The sequence below is a fragment of the Carassius gibelio genome, chromosome B25, assembly GCF_023724105.1.
Source record: "Carassius gibelio isolate Cgi1373 ecotype wild population from Czech Republic chromosome B25, carGib1.2-hapl.c, whole genome shotgun sequence".
NCBI lineage: Eukaryota > Metazoa > Chordata > Actinopteri > Cypriniformes > Cyprinidae > Carassius > Carassius gibelio.
Genome location: NC_068420.1, coordinates 18649568 through 18675365, shown reverse-complemented (window position 1 = coordinate 18675365; position 25798 = coordinate 18649568). Strand labels below are relative to the sequence as shown.

The following is a 25798-nucleotide window of genomic DNA, read 5'->3' as shown; positions in this document are numbered from 1 at the left end:
CAGCGATGGGGAGTCGTGCCGGAAGGCCCAGAAGGCACTGCGTCCTGGGTCATCGCAACCACACTCCCCGTGTTCCCGGAGGAACTGGCCAGAGACGCGTGGAGAGGCGTTGCGTCTCCGAACCGCGACCTCTTGGCCGCTGGCGAAAGGGGGCGTCGTGGGTGAGAATGAGGAAGCTGTGCGTCGCTCATTGTCAGCCCACAAGCCTTGCAACTCGGAGGAAGGAGAAATTGCTCTTCCAATGAAAATGTGGGTGCCACTGGCCGTTCGACCAGCGGCGGAACAGAACCAGAAGATTCTCCACCCGGCCCTCCTCCGGGGGAGGGAGTGGCGCTCTCTCCGCCATCTCCTGAAGAGCAGTTCTCCGCATCTCCGAGTTGCCCGTGTCAGGGCCGCTTAGTCGACTTCCTCGAGGACTTTGCAGCCGGGAGTGACACGGGGGGCGCCGCTCTCCTGCGCGGGGCTCGACGCGCCGGCCTCGAAGAACTCTCAGCACGGGGCGGAGCTGGTGTGGAGGACGCAGGGGGGCGCCCTCGGCGACGAGCAGGCTGAGGCACTGCCTGCGACGGAATGGTGGCAACCAGAGGATCACGTCGTGGCAAGATGTGCTGTATGGCCTCAGTCTGCTGTTGTTCTGTCAGGAACTACTGGGCACAGCCCCTGACAGCGTCGCCACACAGGACAGCCTGGGACATGGGAGCATCGAGAAAATGCACTTTGTCAATGTCTCTCATACAGACCAGGCTGAACCTGAAACGGCACTACTGGACCACCAGAGTGGACATCGCTTACCCGAGGGACTGCGTTGTGACTTCCGTCACCCAGAAGGGGGAGGTCAGTCGCCATGCGCAGCTCCTGCATCAACCTCGGGTTGGACCTACCCTCGTGCATTTGTTAAAGCCTTGGCTTGTTGGGTTTGCAGGATAGCCATGGCATGCAAAGCAGAGACAGCTTGGCCCGCAGCACTGTAAGCCTTGGTAGCGAGCGCGGCCGACAGCTTAAAGGCCTTGGGTGAGGGGCGCGGACTATCCCTCCCAGTGGCGGCGTTTTGCGGACACAAGTGCACCGCAATCGCACTCTCCTGCTGGGGAATGTCAACACACCCCTAGCTGCCTCGCCATCGAGGGTAGTGAGGACGGAGGAACGAAATGAGCTGCTTCCGGCCGTAAAAGGGGCCATCCACGACTACATCACTTCCCCATGCACATCCGGGAAGAAAGGAACCAGAGTAAAACGCGGTTGTGAGTCGCGCTCCACACCGAGAACCAATCAAACAGCCATGAGCACTCAGGGCTGGCGGTGCATTCACCTCCATCCTGATGCTCACAGCTGCCCGGGCAAGCACGGCTGTCGACTCTGGGTCCAATTCGGCAGTGGCGACAACACCCGAGGGGGGCAGCCCCGCCGAATCTTCATCCACAGAGGTCGATAACCCATCCCCCGATGCTGCAATCGACATCTGATCTCCGGCGGCAAACTGAATGACCCGCTGGGACTGCCATAAGACAGCCCAGCAAAATCACCCAGCAGCTGCACAGGACAAACACTGCGGAAGGGGTAAGAGGTCCGTGGGGCGTGGCCCGGCGGAGAAGCTCTCACGGTCACCTTCAAATCTCCCAGAGCACTAGCCGGCGGTCCTCTGCTCGAGACAGAGAAACCAGAACGGGTAGTGACAGAGGGGTCTGCTCCCTTCCCTTTAAGAAAGGGGAGACGCGATCACAGCGTTGCCATGGTCACACACGCAGTGCGTGCATGAACCATCCACGAACGCGCCTTCAGCGTGCTGAATGCCCAGACACGGAAGAGAGCGAACGTGGCCGTTGTCAGAGAACAGGAAACGACCGCATCCAGAAGGACGCGGACGAAACGGCGTCTTGAAAAAGACGCGAATCGTCCGCGATTTGCTCTTTTAGGAAATCTGCTCTCTTAGTTGAAGCGCCCAGGGGAATCGCTGAAAGGGACACCGCTGTTTGCGCCGTACCGCCAACCAGAACAGCTTCCCGACACAGCAGATGAATGGCTTTGTGGAGTATAACGGCTTTCATACAACCACTCGGCTCCGAAGCAAAAATCTAATGAGTGGATGCACCTGTCGCCCTATTTATACCCGCTGGCACGGGGAGTGGCTCAGGTGTGTTAATCCACTTGCCAATTTCATTGGCGTTTTCTCTTAAAATCAGAGATGATTGGCCTCCCAAGTGAGACCCCATTTGTCGGTCGACATAACTCGTAGTGACCGACAGATAGGGAACATAAGGTTTTGCTCATGTCAACTTGAGTGCTGCTGTCAGAAAACCAAATACTAATACGAATCAAAATGTTATGCTAATAATATGATATGCCAGCAAAAATGCTAAACAGAGGTAGTCTCAGATTTTGAAGCAGAAGGTGATACTCACATGGGGGTAGAGGGGAAAATGCAGGTTCTTCCTGAGCTGAGCGACTGAGGAGCCACACCAGTCCTCAAAGACGTGGAGATTCGCCTGACCTTTAAACTGGGAAGAAGAAGAAACATGGAAGACCTGAAGATTACTTTCTGACACATTGCTGAAGTGGATAAAATTTTTAATAAAAATGAATTTAATGTGTTTTTTAATTGAAGAATTGCGGTTTTAAAAAAAAAAATATATATATATATTACCAAATACTCATATAAAGCACACTGGCATTATGCTAACAAGAACAGTTAAGAGAAAAGAAACATCCGGCTGCAAGGTGGCGCACACAATAAAGCGCGCTCTATGAAAGACCATAACGTTACAGAGCAGAATGCATTTTTTCGTAGATAAAGATGGCAGTGTAATGGAAAAACAACACAAGGTTATGAGACATCAGTAACTTGAGTACTACTTTTAACTTGAGTAGCATATTTTTTGTTTCAAGCATGAGACGCTGCATAAGATGCAAGAGTTGAACGCAAATGTCAAACACATTTACACGAAAACAATGGAAAATCAGCGCAAGGGAATGAAAAACCTGTAAGGAACCACTACTGTATATCTGATATTTCATGCTTGCATGATGCTCATGGGCTGATTTTTTTTAAAGATATTTAATGTTAATGTTCTATGGGTGTTATACTTTTAGTCATTTTGAATTTGAATAGCCTTGACATTCAGAAGCATTTTGAAATAGCCTTGACACAAAGATGCTTTTTTTTTTTTTAGCATTTTTTAAAATATATTATTTCTGAAAATATATTATAGGATATGTTTAAGAAAAGTTTGTACTTGTTGGTTGACTGTAGCATAACATTTTGTGATGCTTGTAGTTTGGAAAGTTAAAGTTTCAAAGCAGCTTCCCAAACACTGGCAGAAACCCATGCTGAGACCAGCATCCAACACCCAACGTGCTGGTCACCAGCTGTGCTCGTCTCTTCAGCAGGGAGCCAGTGTGTTCCTGGATGAAAACAAAATATCCACAGTCTTTCAAAAAACACTAGCTTCTGTATTATGAGATTTACAGCAGGACCACACCAGGGATTGAGTCACCAAACCGCTGAAGATCTGTCAGAGCATCAAAACCTGTCCTGACCGCTGCCGTGTGACCTCAGCTGGACCGACCCGCCACAATCTGATCCACAGGGAGTTGAGCATTAATAAAACACCACAGCAGTTTAGATGACTGGTGTTTTGGCACATTGTTCCACACAGCATCCACAGGCTACCCAAAAACCACAACATCAAGAGGTGTTACAGCCTGCAGCGAAAAGCAAGAAAACCAGAAGATTTTCCAGCCAAGTAGAAAAATCGAATCGTTTCAGAATGCACTCACGGCGCTCACTTCTGATGGGCCGCGTCACAAACCATTAGCATCAGTTAGCACGCTAAAGCACGGATGACCACGCGCAATACAGAGACCGCCGGATCTCGCCGATGTCAGTTAAAGCTCTTTAAGCCCGACAAATAGAACCGACATATTCACATTAGACAGCCGGCTACACTTTCAACCCAGTTTATTTTATTCCCGGTATCTGGTGTCTGTCAGAAGACATTAGACTGTGGCAGGCAGAAGAGAACTGGGAGTTATTGTTTATTCCTTGCTGTTGGCGCAAAATTGATTCCTTTCTCTCCCTTGGCGAATTTTTTAAATGCGATCAATACAAGAAAATCAGAAGCACAATTCTGTTACACAGCACATTTGCACACACCACAGAGACTGAGGGAATAAAGGCACCTTGCGGTTGAAGTACTGGAGGGAAATTCATTCACTTTCATGAAGTGGAGAAACTTTGGTTGCATCAGTTCGCAATGAATCTTTGATGAACAAATGTTCCTGACCATCACAGCTGAGGTGAACTCGGTCAGCTCATCAGTTCTGTAGTTTATCTAATAGTCGTTTCGGGAACTGACCTCGGGTTCAGGAGGAATGGTTGGTGTCCTGCTGAGAAAGTGTGAAGTGGTTGATGATGCAATTTAAAGGCCTTTCTTACAGGAGTCATATCATGCAAAAACTATAAAAAATAATCATAGTAATATATTTTGATTATTTGTATTTAGTGGTTTGGGATGAGAAAAGTGCTATTAATTAAATGCATTATTATTTTTTTTGATAAATGTTACATGTAGTCATATAAATGTCATGATTTTGTTTGTAAGAATAATTCATCTGCCATGAATGAACGACTGACAGGATGAACATACAAACACATTAATACATTAAATTTCAATTTCATAAACAATATGCGTCAACCTCAATATGCTAATCAATGACCAATGCTATTTTTGTCAAATATCTGAATGATTTTTTAAATACTATTTACCGTTTAGTGAATTCTTTTGACTGATTCATTCCAAAGAACCAGTTCATGAGAGTCATTTGTTTGTGTAATGAACATCATAGTTAAAGAAGACCAAACTTAGACAAAATCCAGGAATCCAAGAAAGTGTAGCGAACATTTGAAAATGTCAATATTTGAAAATATTCATATACAGTATATTGCTATTCTACTGACAATAGGCAATGGATCTTTTCGTGCGAAGATTTTTACTGAAATTTCACTAATGTAACAACACACACTAAATATGAAATTAATTCCACCTCAATATTATATTACAAAACCGCATATTTATATTACCGGAAAGATTTCTCTCTTTTACATTTATACCAATTTTGTCACTATTTGAAGCCTGGGTGAAGCAGTGCTAGCTATATTAGAATAAGAGAAAAAACTATTGTGCCTTTGGATGTCAGAATTGGAATGGAAATCATTTTTAGGTTAGCCAATCATAACAAAAGATTAGCTCAAGCAGAAGTACATTCTGTCATCATTCACTGACCTTAATGTTTTTACACACCTCTATGACTTTCTTATATATCTTATAAGATATTATGAGAAAGAACAATGTCCAAACACTGAGACATTTTTTTACTTCTTTTGTGGCCAGAAGAAAAGTCTTAAAATGTTCAGGAAAACCATAAAATGATTAAAAAGTGAATGATATGACCACTTTAACTGCAGGTTTGAAAGCAGTGACCACACAGTGATCTTAGACCACATTTATTTCTATCCTTAACATGTCACGCCCACCCTTAATTTCTGTTAAGGGAAATTAAAGTTGCCGACATACAGAAATAGTTTCTGTTTCTACATCATAAACATCAACACCAGGGACTCTGATTGGATCCTCGCAGCTGTTTTATTACATACACTGTTGAATTCAGTGAGTCAGTCTCTCATTTGTGCTGTGAGCTTTTATCCTTGGTACCAGCCCACAAACTAGGCCACAGAGATTAACCCTGCGATTCCACGGCTATAAATAAACACCTTCAAGCAGAACATACTGTATTTTCATAGAGTGCCATTCTTTTTTAAACCGCAGGGATTTTTATGGGGAGGTTTTGATTAAACTCAATCGCCTTCATGGGTAAATATGGCATCTGTCTTCAACGTTTATATAATCCTTACGTGCTTTAATATCTCCTGCGTGTTTGATTCATAGCTATAAAAGTACAGTGATTGCTAACAAAATCAAGTCTTGTGAAGTCAAATAATAGCTTTATGTGATTTAACGCTTTTCAGTGACAATCTACTCTCCAGTCAGCGATTAACTCAAGAATCACTGAGACCAGATCAGTGAATCACTGATTCACTGAGTCACTGAGCTGAATTTGAAAACTGAATCAGTAAACGAATCGCTCTTTGGAAACAATTCTTTTCAGCGATCTGGTTCGCAAATCAAACTGAATACATTGTGAATAAAAAGAACTGATTCAATACTGAATTAGAACTCAATGGTTCTTCAAAAGTTCACATTTGGGTGTTTTTATGAAACTGGATGTGGTTATACAAGAAACCAGTGACCGTATAAAGAATCACATTTGCTCTTTCAGTAACGTTTATCCTAAAACACATCTTTCTCGCAAAAGAGAACGGCCACAGCTATGAATCTGATTTAAGAACCTTCTTATGCCTTTCTTAACGTGCTCAAAACCAAGCGTAATTACAAGTAAAAGTATTCAACAGGACACTTTACAATTAAAATTACACAAGTCGTCAATGTCCTTAGGACTTCATTGACTTGTGTAAATTTGCAATTTGAGTTGAACTGTATGAAACAAGTCAAATCCAGAACAATGTCATTCAATATACTCAAGACTTGAATCTACTCCAACATGAATAGTGAGAAATGCCATACATCAATTGGATTAGTTATTGTGTGCAGCGCTGTTTAATGTATCCATCAACCGATCTCTCAAGCGATCACTCATCTGTGTCCTTTATGATGTCACATGGCCTCACACTGATTGATGATAGTAATCAAACGTTCTCATTAATGCATTAATGGAAACCCTCCTGCTTCCCAGAACTGCTGCTAATGACCTGTATTTGGGAAGACGGAGAGACAGAGACCCGCTCCTTTAGATTAATGTTGCACAGCCTATAGGGGCGCAATGACATCATCGCATCGTCGTTGAATTTTTGAATAAAGGTGTGGTTACAGCACATCATCTACTAGTGGGTGTTAACTGCTAATGCTAACCTGATCTCTCATTTTATTAAATATTTTATGGAAAATTACCTTTTTTTTAATTATTATCCTTTTTAATGTTATTTAAATGGAGAATGATGTTTCTTGCATAAGTGTAGACACATCATCTGCCAGTAGGGGCGAACCAGAGCTCAGAATCTCACTAAAAACAAATGGCTTGTGGTCGCTTTGTCACTGCAAATGCCGTGAATGCCCCATGAGTGTTGTGTTTGGGAGTCTTCTGGTAGGGTTCACATACTACAAAACAACTGTGACATTCACTCACCGGTCAGAAAATCACACCGTATAAACTTTACACAGCCAGAAAAGATGGCTCTATTCCAGCACAAAGAATAACCAGAGAAATATTTCTCCCAGGAGCCTATTGTATTTCTTAGAGCAAACCTCATATCCCACGAGTGTGTCTATAAAAACATGACCTTCACTTTTCTCAGTCAGTCTGGTGGAGGCCCATTGATCTAAATCCTCTCAATACCAGACAGACCTGCTTCACTCCAAACTCTCCTCCTGTCTCAAGCACAACAGCAACCCACGGAGGAATCACGTCCCACGAAAGCAGGTTTGTGCATGACATAGACAAACAATTAGTCTCTGCTCACAATGACAAGCCATGGCAACATTTGTCACCTACAATTCCTCTGGGATTGGGCATCAGAGACGTGATGTGTACCACAATCATGCAACTGTGGGCATCTAATGCAGGATTGCTCTCTCGAGTCGCTCCAGACTGTATGCTACACCGCTGATGTGGAATGAGCCACAATGGTCGGCTAGTCTAACAACGACCAACAAGCTGATTGGTGATGTCCCAAGTTACCTGAGAGCACAAAGCATTTCCACAGTGCATTTTTTCAGCAACTTTGGTTCCGGATGTGTTTTTCATTCCTTTTCCATTCCAAGCCATGAACCAAACCAACCATCTATAAGGAGAACTAAATATTTATTTTAAAATCAGACAAAAAGACAAAGGTACAGGACTGTATTTAATGGTTTTAGTGAGTAAAGGGACTACAATCCCATGAAGCAATGTTAATGACAAATTAAAAACAATGGAGAGAAAAAAATGTCTACTTTTAAGTGTTCATTGTACAAAATAAATAAAGATGAATCTTTGTTAAAGTTGTTTGTGTTTTGTTGTTTGATTAAGGTAACTGACACCGACAGCAGCAGCTATAGCTGCTATCACTTTAAGACCTAATGCACGGATCCGATATACTGACTGTGTTTATGGAAATAATTGCAGAGAAGACTATTTTGAGATCATTTGAGTATATTCGTCCATTCAAACTCAAGGACTTGTGAAAGAGAGTTGAATTCTGTGATCGAAGTGCCAAAGCTAAGTTCTCTTTCACAATACAATGTTTTAAAATCACTTGAATATTTAAATAACAGATTTATTGTCTCTATGTATTTTAATTAGATTCGATTTTCCAAACTAATCATTTAATGTACTGGTTTAGCATACAATTATTGGATTAGCCTGATAGCTTAGTCTACAGTTTTACCCTGTGTAAAAATACATGCTAAGCTAATGTGTTTAGCAGGTAGCAGTCAAAGCAATCCGGTCTACAACACGCTTAACTGAACCTTTGCAATAGGTCAACAAATTACGCAATTGGAATAATAACTAAAGATGCGATCACGTCAATGAAATTTCAGCAACATTTCATAACCAAAAATAGGTCCATTGTCTATTGTTAATAGTGTAGCTATGTTTAAAGTACATCTCACATTTTCAATTTTGTGTTGGTCAACGTGACAAATTTGGTTGGGGAATCTTTCACTCTCACATAAAATTCCTAATCGTGTGGAGTAATAAAGAATTAACCAAAATTTGCTTCACGGTAAATGTGACTATATTTGATGTTATTCTAAGCATGTACAATGTTGTTTGATAAGGCATTGCAAACGGCAGACAGAACTCAGTGGATGTTGTGCTCTTGTGATGATATGTCAAGTTCATAACAATTAGAGCGCAATAGTCTTTGTCATGATCTGCTCTATCTAGCTGTTAAACTTGATTCATGCTAAGTTAAATAAAGTAATTAATTAATCACACTCATGTCGTTCCAAACCCATAAGACCTTCATTCATCTTCAGAACACAAATTAAGATATTTTTGATGAATTCAAAGAGCTCTCTAACTTGCATACACAGCAATGCAACTGACACATTCTAGACCACAAAAGCTAGTAAGGACATCGATAAAAATAGTCCGTGTGACATCATGGTTCAACCGTAATTTTATGAAGCTATGAGAATACTTCTTGTGCACAAAGAAAACTACAATAATGACTTTATTCCACATTTATTTTTCTCTTTTGTGTCAGTCTTCATCTTCATCATAAAATTAAGGTTGAACAGATGTCACGTGAACTATTTTAACTCCTTACTACCTATCTGAGCTTAAGACTTGTCAGTTTGCAGTCTACACGTTCAGAAAGCTCTATGATTTCATCAAAAATATCTAAAAAAAAATTCTGAAGATGAATAAAGGTCTTACGGGTTTTTAATGAAATAAGGGTGAGTAATTAATGACAGAATTGTCCTTTTTGGATGAACTATCCCTTTAAGCGTTCGTCACTTCATCACTTCCTCAAAATCAATTATTCAACTAATCTATAGTTTGGCTACTACAGAAGAAGTTCGTGTTTGAGATATATCACAGATTGAATACAGATATCCTACCGGCTCTGGTCTTCGTGACTGTACTGTAATAACCCGACAGGAAATCACTGATGCTCACAATTTTCTCAACTCTCTAATGACACATAATGGCTTCGGATAACTGCTGCCAGCACTGTCATTTAGTGGTAACTGGGAAACTAAAGAGAGTTCCTCAAAGGCGGAAACGGATAGCATCCTCAGATGAGGGAAAAAGCAATGATGCTCTTAGCACAGAGGCAACAAAAGTGGAAATGAAACTGAGAGGTCAAAGTCTTCTATATGGAACTGATGCATCATGTGGCCCACTGGCATTACAGCTCATCTATAAAGTGCCATTAATTCAAGACCCCGTCAACGGTCTGTAGTCCTGCTAATGGTCTGGGTGCCCATTACCATCAATCCTCCATCAAAGCGTTTCCCTTTTCCTCGCACCTACATCTCTCCACCTGAAGGATTCATAGTCTGTCAGAACGGTCAGATCTCACAAAAGCCGAACCTTGTGATAGCATTAAGAAAAGAATTGCTCTTAATTCAAGCGATAGCAGCCTGTGTTTGCATTGCTAAGCTGTGAACATCTGCCTGATCTCAGGGCTGTTATTCGGCCGGATATCACCTGTGCTCACTCCTATAAATAACACAGCGTCTGAGAGCTGTCAGGGACCGGCCATCCATTCCCCAGAAGCAACTGTGGCTGGTGCGCAACACAACATTCAGTTGCCAACACACCAGAGAAAGGCAAAAAAGACAACATAAAGATCCGTGCTAAGGATAGAGCAGTCACAAAAAAATTTAGAGATGCAGAATATATCAGTACCATTTTGACTATAGGACAATTTTACAAATTTTGTTTTTCGGGTAACGTTCCATTTTATATACTATATATATTATTTATTCATATATTTTAAATATACATTTTATATATTGTATATATTTTTGTATACAATTACAAGCTAGAAAAAGAAGGAATAAAGATGAATTTTTAAGATGAAACCAAATATTTTGAAAGAGATGAGTTTTCAGCTGTCGCTTGAAAATTGTCAAGGATTCAGTCTTCGGATAGTGGAAGATCATTCCACCAGCCAGGAATGGTGAACGAGAATGTTCTGGAAAGTGATTTTGAGCCTCTCTGTGGTGGTACCATGAGACGTCGTTCACTAGTGGATCTCAGACTTCTATCAATGTCTTGAAAGAGAGGTGTACCATGATCTCTTTTGGGTTCATTGAAGACCAGTTGTGCCGCTGCATTCTGAATCATTTGTAAAGGTTTGATTGTGCTTGATGGAAGTCTCTTATGTAAACAGATGCATATGAAAAATTATGTGATCATCAGCAATAGACAGCATATAAATGAAAACTGCATAATGTTACAGAGTAAACTGTTGATCCAGACCATCAAAATCATCAAAATGGTGGCTGGCAACTTTTTTCTAAAATGCAGGCGGGGAAAGAGTTAAAAATTCTACAGATTTTGTTGTTTTTATAGCCTAAATTAAAGTTGTAAACTATCAGCATTGTTGTTATTGTTAACTACAACTAGAAATCTGCATCTGAAATCAAGCTGAAACAAAATAAATAAATACTAGATGAAAAAGTTAAAACTGAAAAAAAAAAATGCTAAATGGAATATAAAGCTAAAATAAAGCCTAAATATAAATATATGAAAAAATAAATATATAAAAATATAAATATAAAATCTAATTCAAAATCTTAATACTTTTTAAATAACTTAAAAAAAAGAGTTTTACATAATTTTAAAAAGTCACAAATAAAACGCAAGAAATGCAAGTGCTGTCATTTATCACTGGCTTAACGTTATTCTTTAAACAATATTTTATATTACATTTTATAACACAGTTAAATGTAATCTTTGGCAAATGTTATCTTTTATGCTATACATTATAGTGTTGTGATGCCCAATTTCAGTAAGCATTTCAAACTATTACTTGCATTTCTAGCGTGTATTTATATATTTTAGCATTTAAAAATAATAATAATAATATCGGTGTATCCCTATGAAACTAGTTTAAAATATGATAATACTTTAACATCAAGTAACCTCAGTGCACACTTGAAAAGATCCAGGTTAAATCGTATTTAATGATGGTTTCTTTCCAGATGAGCACGAAAAATGCTAAGAGGGATCAGGCCTGGCCTTTGTGAAGGTCAGTTGAATTTTTCCACAGACTCAGTAAAGGGTTTCAGTCTGCACCTCACTTCAAGCACAGGGGTATTGTCATGCTGGAACCGCCACAAGTGGCTTGAATCCGTCTACAACCAGAGGCACCGAAGCGGCACGTCGTCTCTGAATGTTCCCTTACACGGACAATCAGCTGCTGTGAGCGATACTAAACTTAAGCAAAGGTAAGACGGGAAAAATAACTCGCTATCCTACTTTATTTACTGTGCAGTAGCTGTATAGTTGTCTGGCTAGTGAGTGTGAGAGCCCTGTGTTTACCGGACCTGAGAGCGTCAACAAACCTCTGCCACTGACCGGCAGAATATCCCTAGATCGCCATTATTATTTAAAAAGGTGCATCTAATTCTCCTGCATTTATACTGATTTCTGCAGCAGCTCTGGCTCATTATTCTGCATGTGCTGGTTTGTTTGACGGGCCTCATTGGCTGAAATGCCCACCGTTCTGAGCACTGCGTTAAATCCTGTGCTTTCCAAAATAAGCAGCTTAGGAGAAAACCTTTTTACTTTATCTCACAGGAATAATCATGACAATAATGTAACTTTAATGGAGATGGATAAACCATCCAATTTAATACATCATCATCCAACTGTTTGGAATGGAAGCTTGTTTCCATTACGCAATGAAAAAATTCAAATTAAAAGTTAATTGCTTTTCAACTCACAATTCTGATTCTTACATCTTGTAATTTTAACTTTTTTTTTTGCTCAGAATTCAGAACTCAGATTCACACACACACACACAGACACACACACACATAAGGTAATAGCAACTTTATATCTCAGTTCAGGCTATTATTTATGCAATTTGAAGTTTATGTCTCACAATTCTGACTTTTATTTCTTAGACTGTGAGTTTAGATTTTTCAGTTTGGACATTTTTCTTGGAATTCAGACTTTACATATGGCAACATATATATATATATATATATATATATATATATATATATATATATATATATATATATATATATATATATATTTTGCTACAATAAATAAATAAATAAAAAATAGAAATTAAAAGGTGTTTGGAAAATGTTGTGTTTGTATATATTTTCTTATTAACGTAATTATATTTGGGGATTTGTTTGTGATTGTATACGTTTTGTTATTAACGTAATTATATTTGGGGGTTTGTTTGTGATTGTATACGTTTTGTTATTAACGTAATTATATTTGGGGGTTTGTTTGTGATTGTATACGTTTTGTTATTAAAGTAATTATATTCGGGGGTTTGTTTGTGATTGTATACGTTTTGTTATTAACGTAATTATATTCGGGGGTTTGTTTGTGATTGTATACGTTTTGTTATTAACGTAATTATATTCGGGGGTTTGTTTGTGATTGTATACGTTTTGTTATTAACGTAATTATATTCGGGGGTTTGTTTGTGATTGTATACGTTTTGTTATTAACGTAATTATATTCGGGGGTTTGTTTGTGATTGTATACGTTTTGTTATTAACGTAATTATATTCGGGGGTTTGTTTGTGATTGTATACGTTTTGTTATTAACGTAATTATATTCGGGGGTTTGTTTGTGTTTGTATATTTTTTGTTATTAATGCAATTATATTTGGGGATCTGTATATGTTTTTTTTTATTAACGTAATTATATTTGGGGATTTGTTTGTAATTGTATACGTTTTTTTTATTAACGTAATTATATTTGGGGATTTGTATATGTTTCGTTATTAACATAATTTGTTTGGGGATTTCTTTCACTTTGTTGTTTGAAATAGTTTTGTAAAAAATTAAATAATATCATAAGATGCATTTTGCTTATCTAATTTAAAATTCATATTTGCTCACAAATAAGAGTTTTCATTTCATAATTCTTAATTTTTTACCAAAGTTTTCATCTCATGATTTTGATTAAAATTTAATTAAAAGGTGATTGCACATTTTTTTCTCACAATTTCAACTTTTTCTAAGAATCGCAATTACGGGTTTATATGACAGTTAAGACTTTTCTTCTCAAAATAGCAAATTTATATCTCACAATTTTGAATTTATATCTTACAGTTCAGTACTCAGAGTAAAAAAATGTGATATGTAAATTCAGAAGTCAAAGTCAGAATTGTGAGATAAAAAGATTAAAAAAAAAAACTTAATCTTAGTCTAATATAGGCCAAAAAAAAAAAAAAGCCAGAAATAAACTTCTTTTTTTAATCCAGTAAATTGAGCAGCAGTTCAATCCAGTATTCAGCGAATTTGAATACTAATGAGCACTTTAACTCTAGCCATGAAATCGTGGGCTAAATCTTGCCAGATATTACAGCTGATATTAAAATATGACATTAAAACAGTTTGTTCATTACACAAAATTGCATGTTACAGAAAATGGTGCAGGCCAGCATGTGCTAATTAAGAGCTTCAGTGAAAGTTTGAGAACTTCTTATTAAGAACCTACACAGCTGACGACAAACAAAAGTGCGATAATGAGTCATTGTCCAACGTAAAATGACAAAAATAAAACGAAAAGCATGATACTCATACCTCTGGTTTCCATGGCAACTTTTTGTACTTCTGTGTGATGAACTTGCGGATTTCAGCTTGATCTTTATCATGAAGGGTCCCAGCGTTGGGCTCATCCTCCTGCTAGAGAGAAACAGAGACGGCCATTTACATATATTATGACGTTATTAAATGAATAACTCATCATGCTATTTTCTAATATATTTTAAAATATTCACATTAACATTTTACTGACGTGTTTATATATATATATATACATATACAAACATTTTAATATGTATTTTTTAATTTGTATTTATAAAAAAATAATAATAATAAATAAGGTGACAAAAGGTGACAGATGGGTCACATTATCTTCCAAAATATTTATAAAAATAATAAATATAATGAAATAATCAGAAAGAAAAAAAATAAAGATTTGCATATTACTTCTGTTACATGTATATCAAATGTATAAATACTGTAATGTGAATCTCCATTGAGAATAATAAAAATGACAAAAAAAAAAAAAAAACTCTAAAATAATGGATGCACAATATGGGGTGAAAATGTGCATGAAATGTCATGAAAAAAATTCTGAATATATCTTAATTATCATTATGATTCTAAAACAGTCTTAGTTTTCCTAATACAAAATAGAATTATGCATGTTTTTTAAATGTCTTGGGGTTAAATTTGACCTGGACATGTTTATGACATTAGAAAGCAGCTCAGATATTAATACGGTCTGTCAGACATGCAGCAGCTTTTCTTTGGTGAGTTCATCGGCAAAGAAACAGAGTGCTCTTCTCTTCTCTTCTCTTCAGCTCTCAGTTCATTTCTCTCCATATTAATCTCCTGCTTCAGTCATGTGTCACATGTCAATGTTCAGCGCTAATTGAAAATTGCACCGAAGCATCACAAAACCCGATTAGGAGTGGCTTAAAGTCAATACTGTCGAAGAGAAGTCACAGTAATAAAGGCCTTTATATACCGTGTTAGTTATTATGTGTCTCATTTGACAGCTGGAATGACTGGCTATGTTCACAAACCCATAAGTATAAGTGTATAAGTATCTATACTGTGAATGCATATGTTCTCTATGCAAACAAGATCTGGATGACCTGAGCATATTATGCTAGGAATTCTATCCCAGAATGCAATGCACTTAAATTAACCTTGTATTCCCTTCATGTTATCCATAATCACTTCACATTAAACATTAAAAAAGAATTATTTTTCTTTGTAAAATAAAAACTGGATGCAAATGTTTGAATTATGCAAGTAATGAGGTCATGCGACAACAAAGTAGCACAATAACGATTAAAAGATGTATTTTTTTTTCATAAGGGACAATGGTAAACCAAAATGTCCATGATATAGGAGAAATATTTGAAAAATTACATTCAAGTTCTTAGAAATGTACAATTTGTATGCTGTTTCTACATTGTTTTGAACACCTTTTCTTACGATTTAATACAATTCTAATTAAATATCTGTAAAAAACATCATGTGATGTAAACAAGTAAAAAGCAACAATATTTCATAACACTTTGAATACATGTGAGTTTACTAAATCATAATGTTTTTGTATAGTGTATGTGTAAACCTTTGTAGGTAGTGTACAGTATATATTAAATTCATTTTTTATTTTTGAATAATCAATATATCCAAACCACTGACCGATAATGCATTTCACATAATATTATTTTCAAAGTAATAGATAGAATCCAGTATTTATGCAGTAAGCTACTATTCGATTTTAAATGTTGTGACGAAGGGGGGTGGGGCCAAAAGCCATGGGAACAAAAGCATTCTTCAAATTAAAACTTCTTGCACTCAAGTACTGATCCGTAACCAGCTTCCATCTTCAAAACCACACCCTCATCTAATATTACAATCACAGCAAAACTGATCTGAAGTCAGATCTCCTCTCAAGACAAAGGGACAAACACCACACAAGTTCTGAGATGGATCCCATGTGGGTTTGCAAGTACGAGACCAGAATATAAAGGAGGTTAATTAATTCTCCTCGTTCAGGGGTAAACAGGCTCACTCTAGGAGCAGGAGACTGGGGCACATTTTTCACGTCCAGTTATCCGGCAGAATGACAAAACACAGCCCCTCCACAAATCAAATTTTAATTTTCTCTGCCCTGTAACGTAGAGGATAATGACCCAAGCGATCGGTTTCATCAGTCATCTTCATCTCCGCTCTGATGAACTACAAACACTAGCTGGAGTGAGAAATGGAAAGGTGTTTAGATGATGCACACAAGGTTAATGCATTCATCTGACGACGAACAACAGCATGCTACACGTTCACGAAAAACTTGCTTATGATTTGTCTTCATGCAATGCACTCAACAACAATTATGGGTAAAAAAGGCTTTGGCTACATTTACCTCAATTTCAAGTTCACCGATCAGTTCAGATCAGTGACTGGTGAAGTGAGTCTAGCAGATTTGTCAATATATTGGACTTCAAAATGGAACAATAGAAACTCAAGAGCTGTTAACTGGATGACTGGTCATTTCGTAACCAGTAAAGGCTATTGGGAAATGCCCAACTCATCTTGTGCAAACACACCCGAAGGACACACAATGGAAGACAGTGTTAATGGGTTATTGTTGAAAGCCATATTTACAATACTTGACAGCTGCTGCAAATTGCAGGTGATAATTGATTTAACTGGCTGGTAATTAATAAAGTAAACAGGAGAAGGTCTAACAAATATGAGAGTCCTCCAAGCTTGAGGGATTCACAAGTTGTCAGCTGGGAGTATACAACTTCTATTGAAGGGATAGAAGAATGGTTTAATCAAAGAATGGATGAATAGATGGGCATTTTGATGAATGGAATGTATCAAGGGAATAATGAAAGAATGGATGGATAGAGACATGAATTAATAGATGGATGGATGGGTGGATGGATGGATGGATGGATGGATGGATGGATCGATGGACGGACAGACAGATGAAAATGGGATGGAGACCAATTAATCAATGGATGGATAGATTTATAGATATATTAATGGGTGAAAAGAGGGATGGAGACATTAGTTAATTAATGGATGGATGGCGATATTAATAGAATTCATGTATGGACAGAAAGGCAGTTTAATGAAAGGGTGAATGTAGTGAGGGATGGAGGAAAGAAAGAATGGATGGGTGAAAGGAGGTATGTAGATATGGATGATGGATAGATGGAGACATTAATGGATGAATAGATGGATGAAAACATGAATTAATTAATGAATGGTTGAAGAATGACAAAGTGAGAGATGCTTGGAAATAAGGATGTAGTGAGGGATGGGTGCAAATGCATGAATGGATAGATGGATATAAATCAATGGGTCTAACAGAATGGCTGGAAAAATAGATGGATGGAGACATGGATTAATCGATGCATGGACAGAAGGGCCGTTTAATGAATGCAGAGATGTAGCGATGGATGGAGGAATAAAAGAAGGGAGTGATTAATGGATGGATGGATGGATGAAAGGAGGGATGGAGAGATGAAAGGATGGAGAAAACTAATTAGTAGGTGAATTTAAGGAGGGATGGATGAATGGATGAATATAAAAATGGCTGGACAGTGGAATGATATTACAGGACATTATAGGTCAGCATTGACTTGAAGCCAACATTTTTGTTTTTTCAGCTTTTAGATGCTCAGATGGTTTAGCTGGTATCCCGGACTAACATTCCCAGTGTCCCTCAACACAGGCGACACAATGCTGCCACTCTGGACACTCTGGAACTTTGCCTGGACAAGAGGGCTGGAAAAATGACTGTCAAGCGTGAGCTCATAACAGCTCTTACCCTCCTCACCAGGATCTCCACCCAGAGCAGAGACAAAACTTGATTTATGTCTGGAAGTTTCCAAATTGCTTAACTGTTTTGATGTTTTCAGATTTGCTTTGGTACATTGAACCACCTATTGAACATTTGCTGGAACTGTATGTACAGTAATGCAGCGATGCTGACAAAACACTGTTCTGTTTACGCCATCATGAAGGACTCTTGAATCAATAGATCTCATGAGAATCAATCTCATGGAAAACTCTAAACAAATATTTAAAACATATTTCACAACAAAACTAAAAGAAATGCATAAAGAAAAGACTGTATAAGGATTTTATTTTTATTAGTATTATTTTATGTACATTGTCCAGGAAACATATTTAAACTAGAGACAAAAGAAAAGAAAAAAAAAGAAAGAAAGAAAACAGCAAAATTACAAATTAAGACCTTTTTTTTTCCTTTACACTGACATAATTTTCATAGTAATTAGGAACTTTTTAATTTCAAACACTTAACACCATAACATACAAAAATCATAACATAATTAAAACTGAAACTCAGTACAATATTTCTTTACAAAATTCATTTCAAAATGTTCTTTGCAAATTTACTTCACAATTTACACCGCAAAAAATTTTTTTTCAAGCAAATATTTTTTTTCTTGTTTCCAGCCAAAATACCAAAAACTTCTTGAATAAAGAAGGATTTTCTAGACCAGTTAAAATTGTTGTATTGTTTTCAGAAAAAAATCAAAAACAATCAAACTTAAGTGAGTTTTTAAACATTTATTTTGTAATAAATAAATACAAATTTACTATTTGTGTGTTTGTGTGTGTGTGTTACGATGATAAGAATGACTTATGTGTTGTGGTACACTAAAAAAAATTGGTAAATAAAGTAAATTAATACAAAAATAAATAAATAGTTAGAATTTAAGTTGTGAAGTAATTTTATAAAACTAAGTACATAATTTATGATTAAATTCAAATTATATTACAATAAGGAGATTATTTTAATAGTGAAGAATATGCATAATTTTCTTTATAGAAAATACAATGTCTCCTTTTTTCCTTCCTTTTGGGTATAAAATGTTTCCTAAAATATTCTTCATGAGATTTACAGACACAAGTATAAATAGTTAAAGACTTAAACAGAAAAACATCTTGAAAGACTCCAAGAATCAAATACACAGGAAGTTCACGAACACAGCAGGAATATGATGTCTGAAACTCCTCGCTATCAATGTATGAGCATCGCAATACTTGTCTCTTGGGAATGTTTTCTGTGTCATGATTTATTGGTCAACATCTTAGTTTCTTATGGCAGAATGGCAGATAGGCGAAAAAAATCCTTTAAAATAATTACTGCTTCATATATCACTTCTCAACATAAAGAGTTTACACCTCTCAGGTCAGATTTGTTCTGTGAAGATGGTAACACCGCACTACCAGCAGGTGCAGATCTCACACCAGTGCTTTTCTCCTCCCGCTGCTGATCTGGAATCAGTCAGGGGTGCGCGGCGGCGAGGAGAGTGACAGGCCAGCGGGACGGAGGAGACAGGGGACAGCAGGGGTGACGGAGCTGCCATACACGCTCCTATGAGACAGGTCTGATCCAGCGCAGGCTGTCAGACAACCACTGTCACATCACGGCTGTCACTAACAATCAGAGCGGCTTCACAAACACACCAGCTTCTGCTGTGAGTACTGCTGAGCAAACCTCAAACCCTACGAACAGATGCTAATGTTCTCCTACGTTTACAAGTCTGAATCTAAATTGAAATAAAACGTGTTAAGTTGGTCCGAATCAGGTTACATTTGAAAAATGCCTTTCATTAATGAAATAGTTTTTCATTAACAGATTTGGAAGATTGCAGCATTGCATCACTTGCTCACCAATGGATCCTCTGCAGTGAATGGGTGCCGTCAGACTGAGAGTCCAAACAGCTGCTAAACTTATATTTTAGACTCATATTTGGGCCAGAAGCAACAGTTTATAGATAAACACTTCTTAACGATGGATTTGTTCCTTACAAACGTACAGCTTTTCACTTCACAAGACAGTAACTGATGGACTGGAGTGGTTTACTTGTGGATTATTGTGATGGTTTTATCAGCTACTTGGACTCTCAATCTGATGGCACCCATTCACTGCAGAGGATCCTCTGGTGAGTACGTGATTCAGTGCTAAATTTCTCCAAATCTGTTCACATGAACAAACAAACCAATCATCAATTTGAAGTCAAATTAATTGTCGAGTGAACTAGCCGTTCATTACTGATGCTAAATATATGTAAACAGACGTTTGGAAGAAATCTTTCATGCTAATCAAAGTAAAAGATCCAAAGTTCATTATTATTTGGACCCAGAGCTGGACCAGAAATTCTCGTATGAAATTGAGAGCTTATATTAAATATGGTTATTAAATTTCTAAAAGCATAAATTATGTTTAATGCTTGCAATTTCTGAGGTAAACATCTATGATCTAAAAAAGGCTTAAAAAAATGTTTTTATATATATTTTAACTTTTATTAAAACACATTAACACATTTTACACATTAGTAACACACAGTAAAATCAAATATGTTTTTATAATAATATACACCAAACATTTTATTAATTTTATTAATTCAGTTCAGTTCCCTGTGGATGGTCATGTCTTGCTTTTTGTTTTTCTCACTTATTCATGCAGAAATATGTCAGCTTACAGAAGTAAATTGCATTGCAAATTCCATTTTATGTTGACTTTATGATTTTTAACCTGAATTCAAATGCTCAAACCGAACAGCTGAACACTATTATTTAGGGGGAATGAATTACTCAATCAATTAATCAATACATCAATAAATCAATGAATCGAAAAGTTTTTTTTTACATATTTTTGAAAGAAAATATTTTTTGAAAGAATTATCTTCCTCTAAAATTCATATTAAAATTCATATTTGCACCGAACGTTTTTTTTTTAATTTTCTTCCTACATTTCCAGTGAATTCCAGCTTCATTTTGCTTTCTAGCTAAAGATGCATACAAACAAGCAGATTTATGCTTATATTTATATGTATGTATTTACAATGGATGAAACAATGGACATTATATAATTAAGTAGTCTTATTAAAATGACTGGGAAATGAATGAGCATTTCACAGGTGGCGGTTAGATAAACAACCCTCGCTCGTCTCTGGTCAATGGTTTTCTCAATCACTCCATCGATACGGATGCAGCCGAACTGGAAGCTCAATGGCCATATCTGCTCATAAAGCCAGGCTCAACAGCGGCTCATGGCACAGCTGTGGGCCTGATTTATTAACTCTCTAATAGGCTTATGGCCTCAACCCCATCTCTGTCTGTGACATTTGTGCTGAGCTGCGATCTTCTGCCTCCGTGTGTTTGTGTCTCCTGACTCTAACACCTCACCTTCCCTCCAGACAAACCCCGCTCATCCTCAATTTCATGCCATTCACTTCTTATCGCAATTCTTTACCACGACCTATTGGTTTTGGACACTACTGGTATTTAATAACTTGACATTTTTTTGTGGGTGGGAAAGAAAAAAGAAACTATTTAAGATCATGCCCAGGTTATATTTCACCCCAAATTCATTGGTAACCTCTTTTTAGACTGCATGACATTCTTTGGGCAACTAAGTGCAGTTCTATTTCCCTTTGATGTATTTCCGGTTGAAACAGTGGGGCATATCGAATTAAAATAAGCTGTAGTTATGTTTCAAACCGAATAATTATTTTATTATAATCTGGCTATGTTTTGTGTGTGAGTGTGTGAAATACAAACTGATTTTAGGGAGAAATAGGACAAATAATGGAATTTTGTTTGTGAAACTGTTACACAATTACACAAATACACAAAACTTAATAACAGTAAAGGTGCATGTATGCAGTGTTATTTTTAAGTGCTTTCAAAAACACCCCTCGTTGCTTTATTGATTTCCTTTGTGCCATGTGTGTACCGCTTCAAATGCGCCTGCTCTCAAATCTATTTGTATTTTATGAAAGGCCCTCATAATAAAAACCCATTTAGCCTTGGCTCTGTCCTTCTCACCATGCGGTTTGCGCAATTATTTTCCCATATTTTCTCGCTCTGTTCATTTGGTCACTCAGTTGCAGGATGAGTGCCATGTGCCGCGAGCCACGCATGACGAGTCTCATCATTACACTAATAGGTGAGGATGACAATCTGATGAAGGGGAGATGTTGATGACTCAGAGTTTGGAGGTAACACTATGGCGATGACCAGTAAACAAATACGACACTTTCAGGTCACATAACGTGTTTGTGTGTGGAGGCTGGGTACACGTGGAAAGGCGTTCTACATTTTTTGCAGTATGCTGTGTGCGTGCTGTGCACAGTATGAGAATATTCTGTATGCATATGCAAAATACCCAACTGACAAAAGACATTTCCCAAAATATGCAGTATGCAACCACAGCAGACTGCAGGACACAGTATCCTACAATACAAATCTGCCCGACCGGAATTTAAATATCCATTGTCAAATGAACTGTTCTGTTTGTTTTGTTTATTTGTTTTAGTCATGTTTGTTTGTTTTTCATGATTCAGTCAATACTTTAATGTGATTTTTATTTTATTTTTTCTGAAATGGCAAAATCATTTTAGTCAACTACAACAACAAAAACATTTTAGTTCACAAATATATGCAAAATTAATAATGTGCACTTTTACAAACCAATTTTTTATATTGGTTTGTTATATCAGCCCCCTAAAATATAATTTAATATAAAAATAGAAGTATTGTATAGTATTATTACTCTTCAAAATTTGGTATTTGCCAAATTAAAAAGTAAATATGTTTTTGAAAGAAGTGTATTTTGCTCACCAAGGCTATATTTGTTTGATCAAAATGCAGTAAAAACAGTAATATTGTGAAATACCATTACTATTTAAAATAACCGTTTTCTTTTGAATTTATTGTAAAATGTAATTTATTGCTGTGATGTAAAGATGAATTTTCTTCATCATTACGCCAGTCCTTAGCGTTACATGATCCTTCATAAATAATTATAATTTACTGCTCAAAAAAACCATTTCTGATTATTACCAATGATTAAAACAGTTTGCAAATTACCATGTTTCCCGGAATTATTTGAAATATTTTCGAAATAACTTAATTTTATTGAATTATTTTGTTTATTTTATTATTTTATTTTAACTTAATTATTTTGTAACATAATAAATATCTTTACTGACCCATCTTGATCAATGTAATGCCTTATATTCCTTGCATATTCTACATCTTTTAAAATAATTCCACTTACGTTATTAGCATTTTTTTAGCGTCTTTTATTTTCTTTTATAGTGTTTGTTTTATTGTCGCATGTTTCAATATTAAAGGGATAGTTCATATATCATTACTGGACCTGGACTGTTTCACTGCTTTCTCATGATGTTACATTAAAACAGCCGACTTTTCACATTCTAATTATTTATCAAATGTAATATATATGGTCAAAAATGTTTTTGCCATTAAAGAATAAAATGCAATTTCAATGACTAGACTAGTGTCACTAGATGCTATAAAGGCATTCGAAGGAATTGCATTTTAATCTCACTCTTACAAAATCATACACTCACACTCAACAGGACGATTAAGAGGCATTCTAAAAAGAGCTGCTACTGGACCTGTTAGAGCACAGGAGAAAATATGCAGTAGAAAACCAACTGCAAAAATTAGCATCACAAAGCTAGCTATTATGTCATAAACTACAGCACCTGGGCTGCTCTTAAGACAGGGAACATGAGGACAATTTATGCTCCCATAAAGACAATTGCAAATGTCCGAGCTGTGAGCTGGAGTCCATGAATGGAAAATTAAGTCCTCTTTCTTAAACTAAACTTACAAAAACTAAAGTACATTTTGACAAAACAATAGAAAACCATGCATATAATTCATGAGCATAATGTTGGCAGTAGAAATTATGCCGGCCTTGATCTCCGGAGAAACAGCAAGCTGAATGAAGCTTTTGGCTCCGAGCAGGAGCAGAAGTCTACAGCTGAAGCCTGTTCTGTTGTTAATATTCAAAGAGTGCAATTACATGGCATTTCCCAACCCCAGCGGTGATAACACACTTAAAAGCCCTGCGTGTTTAAGTAGTTATGATCATTTGAAGTTAAGGCTGTGAAAAAGACAAAGTAGGTGAGTTCAGAACTTTAAAGTAAATTCATAGAACTTTGAAAGAGTAATGCGGTTTTGCTTGTTGGCACAACGTGTTTCCACTTCTTCCCGATGCTATGCTTTAATTTATTTTATTATATCTAGTTACTTTTGCAAGCATGCATGGATGCAGTTTTATTAGCAAAAATGCAAATTTGCTTATCATAGTACCATTTTATGGTAAATTCTTGCAAAACGTGATACACAGACTCATTTTAAGAGTACGTACGAAACATGTTCACTTTTAAAAAAGTCAGCCATTTCAACCTTACAAGCTGTTGAAATTTGATTGGATGTTGGTGGCCGTGTTTTTCAGTTTGTCTAATGCTCTGTGCACACCAAAAGGGAAGTGAATGTTCGCATTGCGTTATCACTAGATTACACATGGAATGTTGTCACTTGTGCAAATAAAAATTGTATTTTCTGATACAACCAGACAGGTCAAAAAACTATTCGCTTATTGGCTCGTGTGGCAATGTGTCATGCAAATTTTCTGTTCAAGTTGAAATGTTTCAATTTGTGTGGAAGACATGACTGAGGTGTATATTGCGCATTCGCAACAAGCGTTTCGCCCAGTTGGGACAACAGCAGCTACAGCAAGAGAACAGTAATGACGGACCCCAGCTTCTCACTCAGGGCTGTATACTAATAGTGCAGAGAGTGTCACAAATGGGTGGGACTTTCACCGAAAATGTCATCATAGTCTGGAACTGCTTGTGTAGACAGACTGTTTATGTTTTTTTGGAATTATAAAACAATGAGTGAGTGGATTTTTATCATTATAGGCTGGCTCTTTTCACACACTGAGGCCACACAATTGTCTGCAAACACCTTATAAAAGTGTTTTTGCATTCCATGGCACCTTTAAATTCAATCACTATATTTGAATACTTTAAATCTGTCTACTATTTTGTGAAGAAAACCCACATATAGTACTACAGATGTCATGAAATTGTATCCGCAAATTACCACAACTGCCTTTTTCCTTCCTAATACCACTTGCCTCTGACAAACAGTAGCTGTACTTGGTGTTTCATGACAAATTGTTCAGTAATTTCAGACATCTAATCAAAAACCTATTCAAAATGAATAAATAAATAATAAATAACCCATTGACAATGGTTTGACGATTGAACCGGAACTGCTAAAATGCTACCATCTCGCAGCAATCTATTTAATTACCCTTAAATTATGTCTTCTTTTGGGAAAGAAAAAATTGAAAAAATTTGGGACACACAGTACTACCTCGTCAAAAAATTGCATCTTCAAACAATGACATGCTTTTTGTCTCTTACTACCACTTGCCTCGCCCTCTTTTTCTTAACTCGATGTTCATCTACAAACTCTTTTTCAATTTTTTACAGAAGTAAACACACAAGCAAACAATGTTCAATGTTCATCAAACCACTTCATGGGGTCTTTGAAGGACTGTTGTTATCAGGCTCAAGGTATTCGAGCTCCTCAATATCAAACACACATACAAACACGCACACACAAT

The 25798-nt window shown here is 37.1% G+C and overlaps 1 protein-coding gene across 3 annotated transcripts in view; it reads right to left on the bottom strand.

Moving 5' to 3' along the window:
• LOC128014322 (N-acetyl-beta-glucosaminyl-glycoprotein 4-beta-N-acetylgalactosaminyltransferase 1) overlaps positions 1-25798 on the bottom strand; it is a 158685-nt gene that overhangs the window by 63852 nt on the left and 69035 nt on the right. For all 3 annotated transcript variants that reach the window (XM_052597802.1, XM_052597803.1, XM_052597801.1), the window contains 2 exons: positions 14353-14454; positions 2400-2495 (listed from right to left, as the gene is read on the bottom strand). In XM_052597802.1, coding sequence (XP_052453762.1) covers positions 2400-2495; positions 14353-14454 — 198 coding nt within the window. The remainder of the gene's footprint in view (positions 1-2399; positions 2496-14352; positions 14455-25798) is intronic.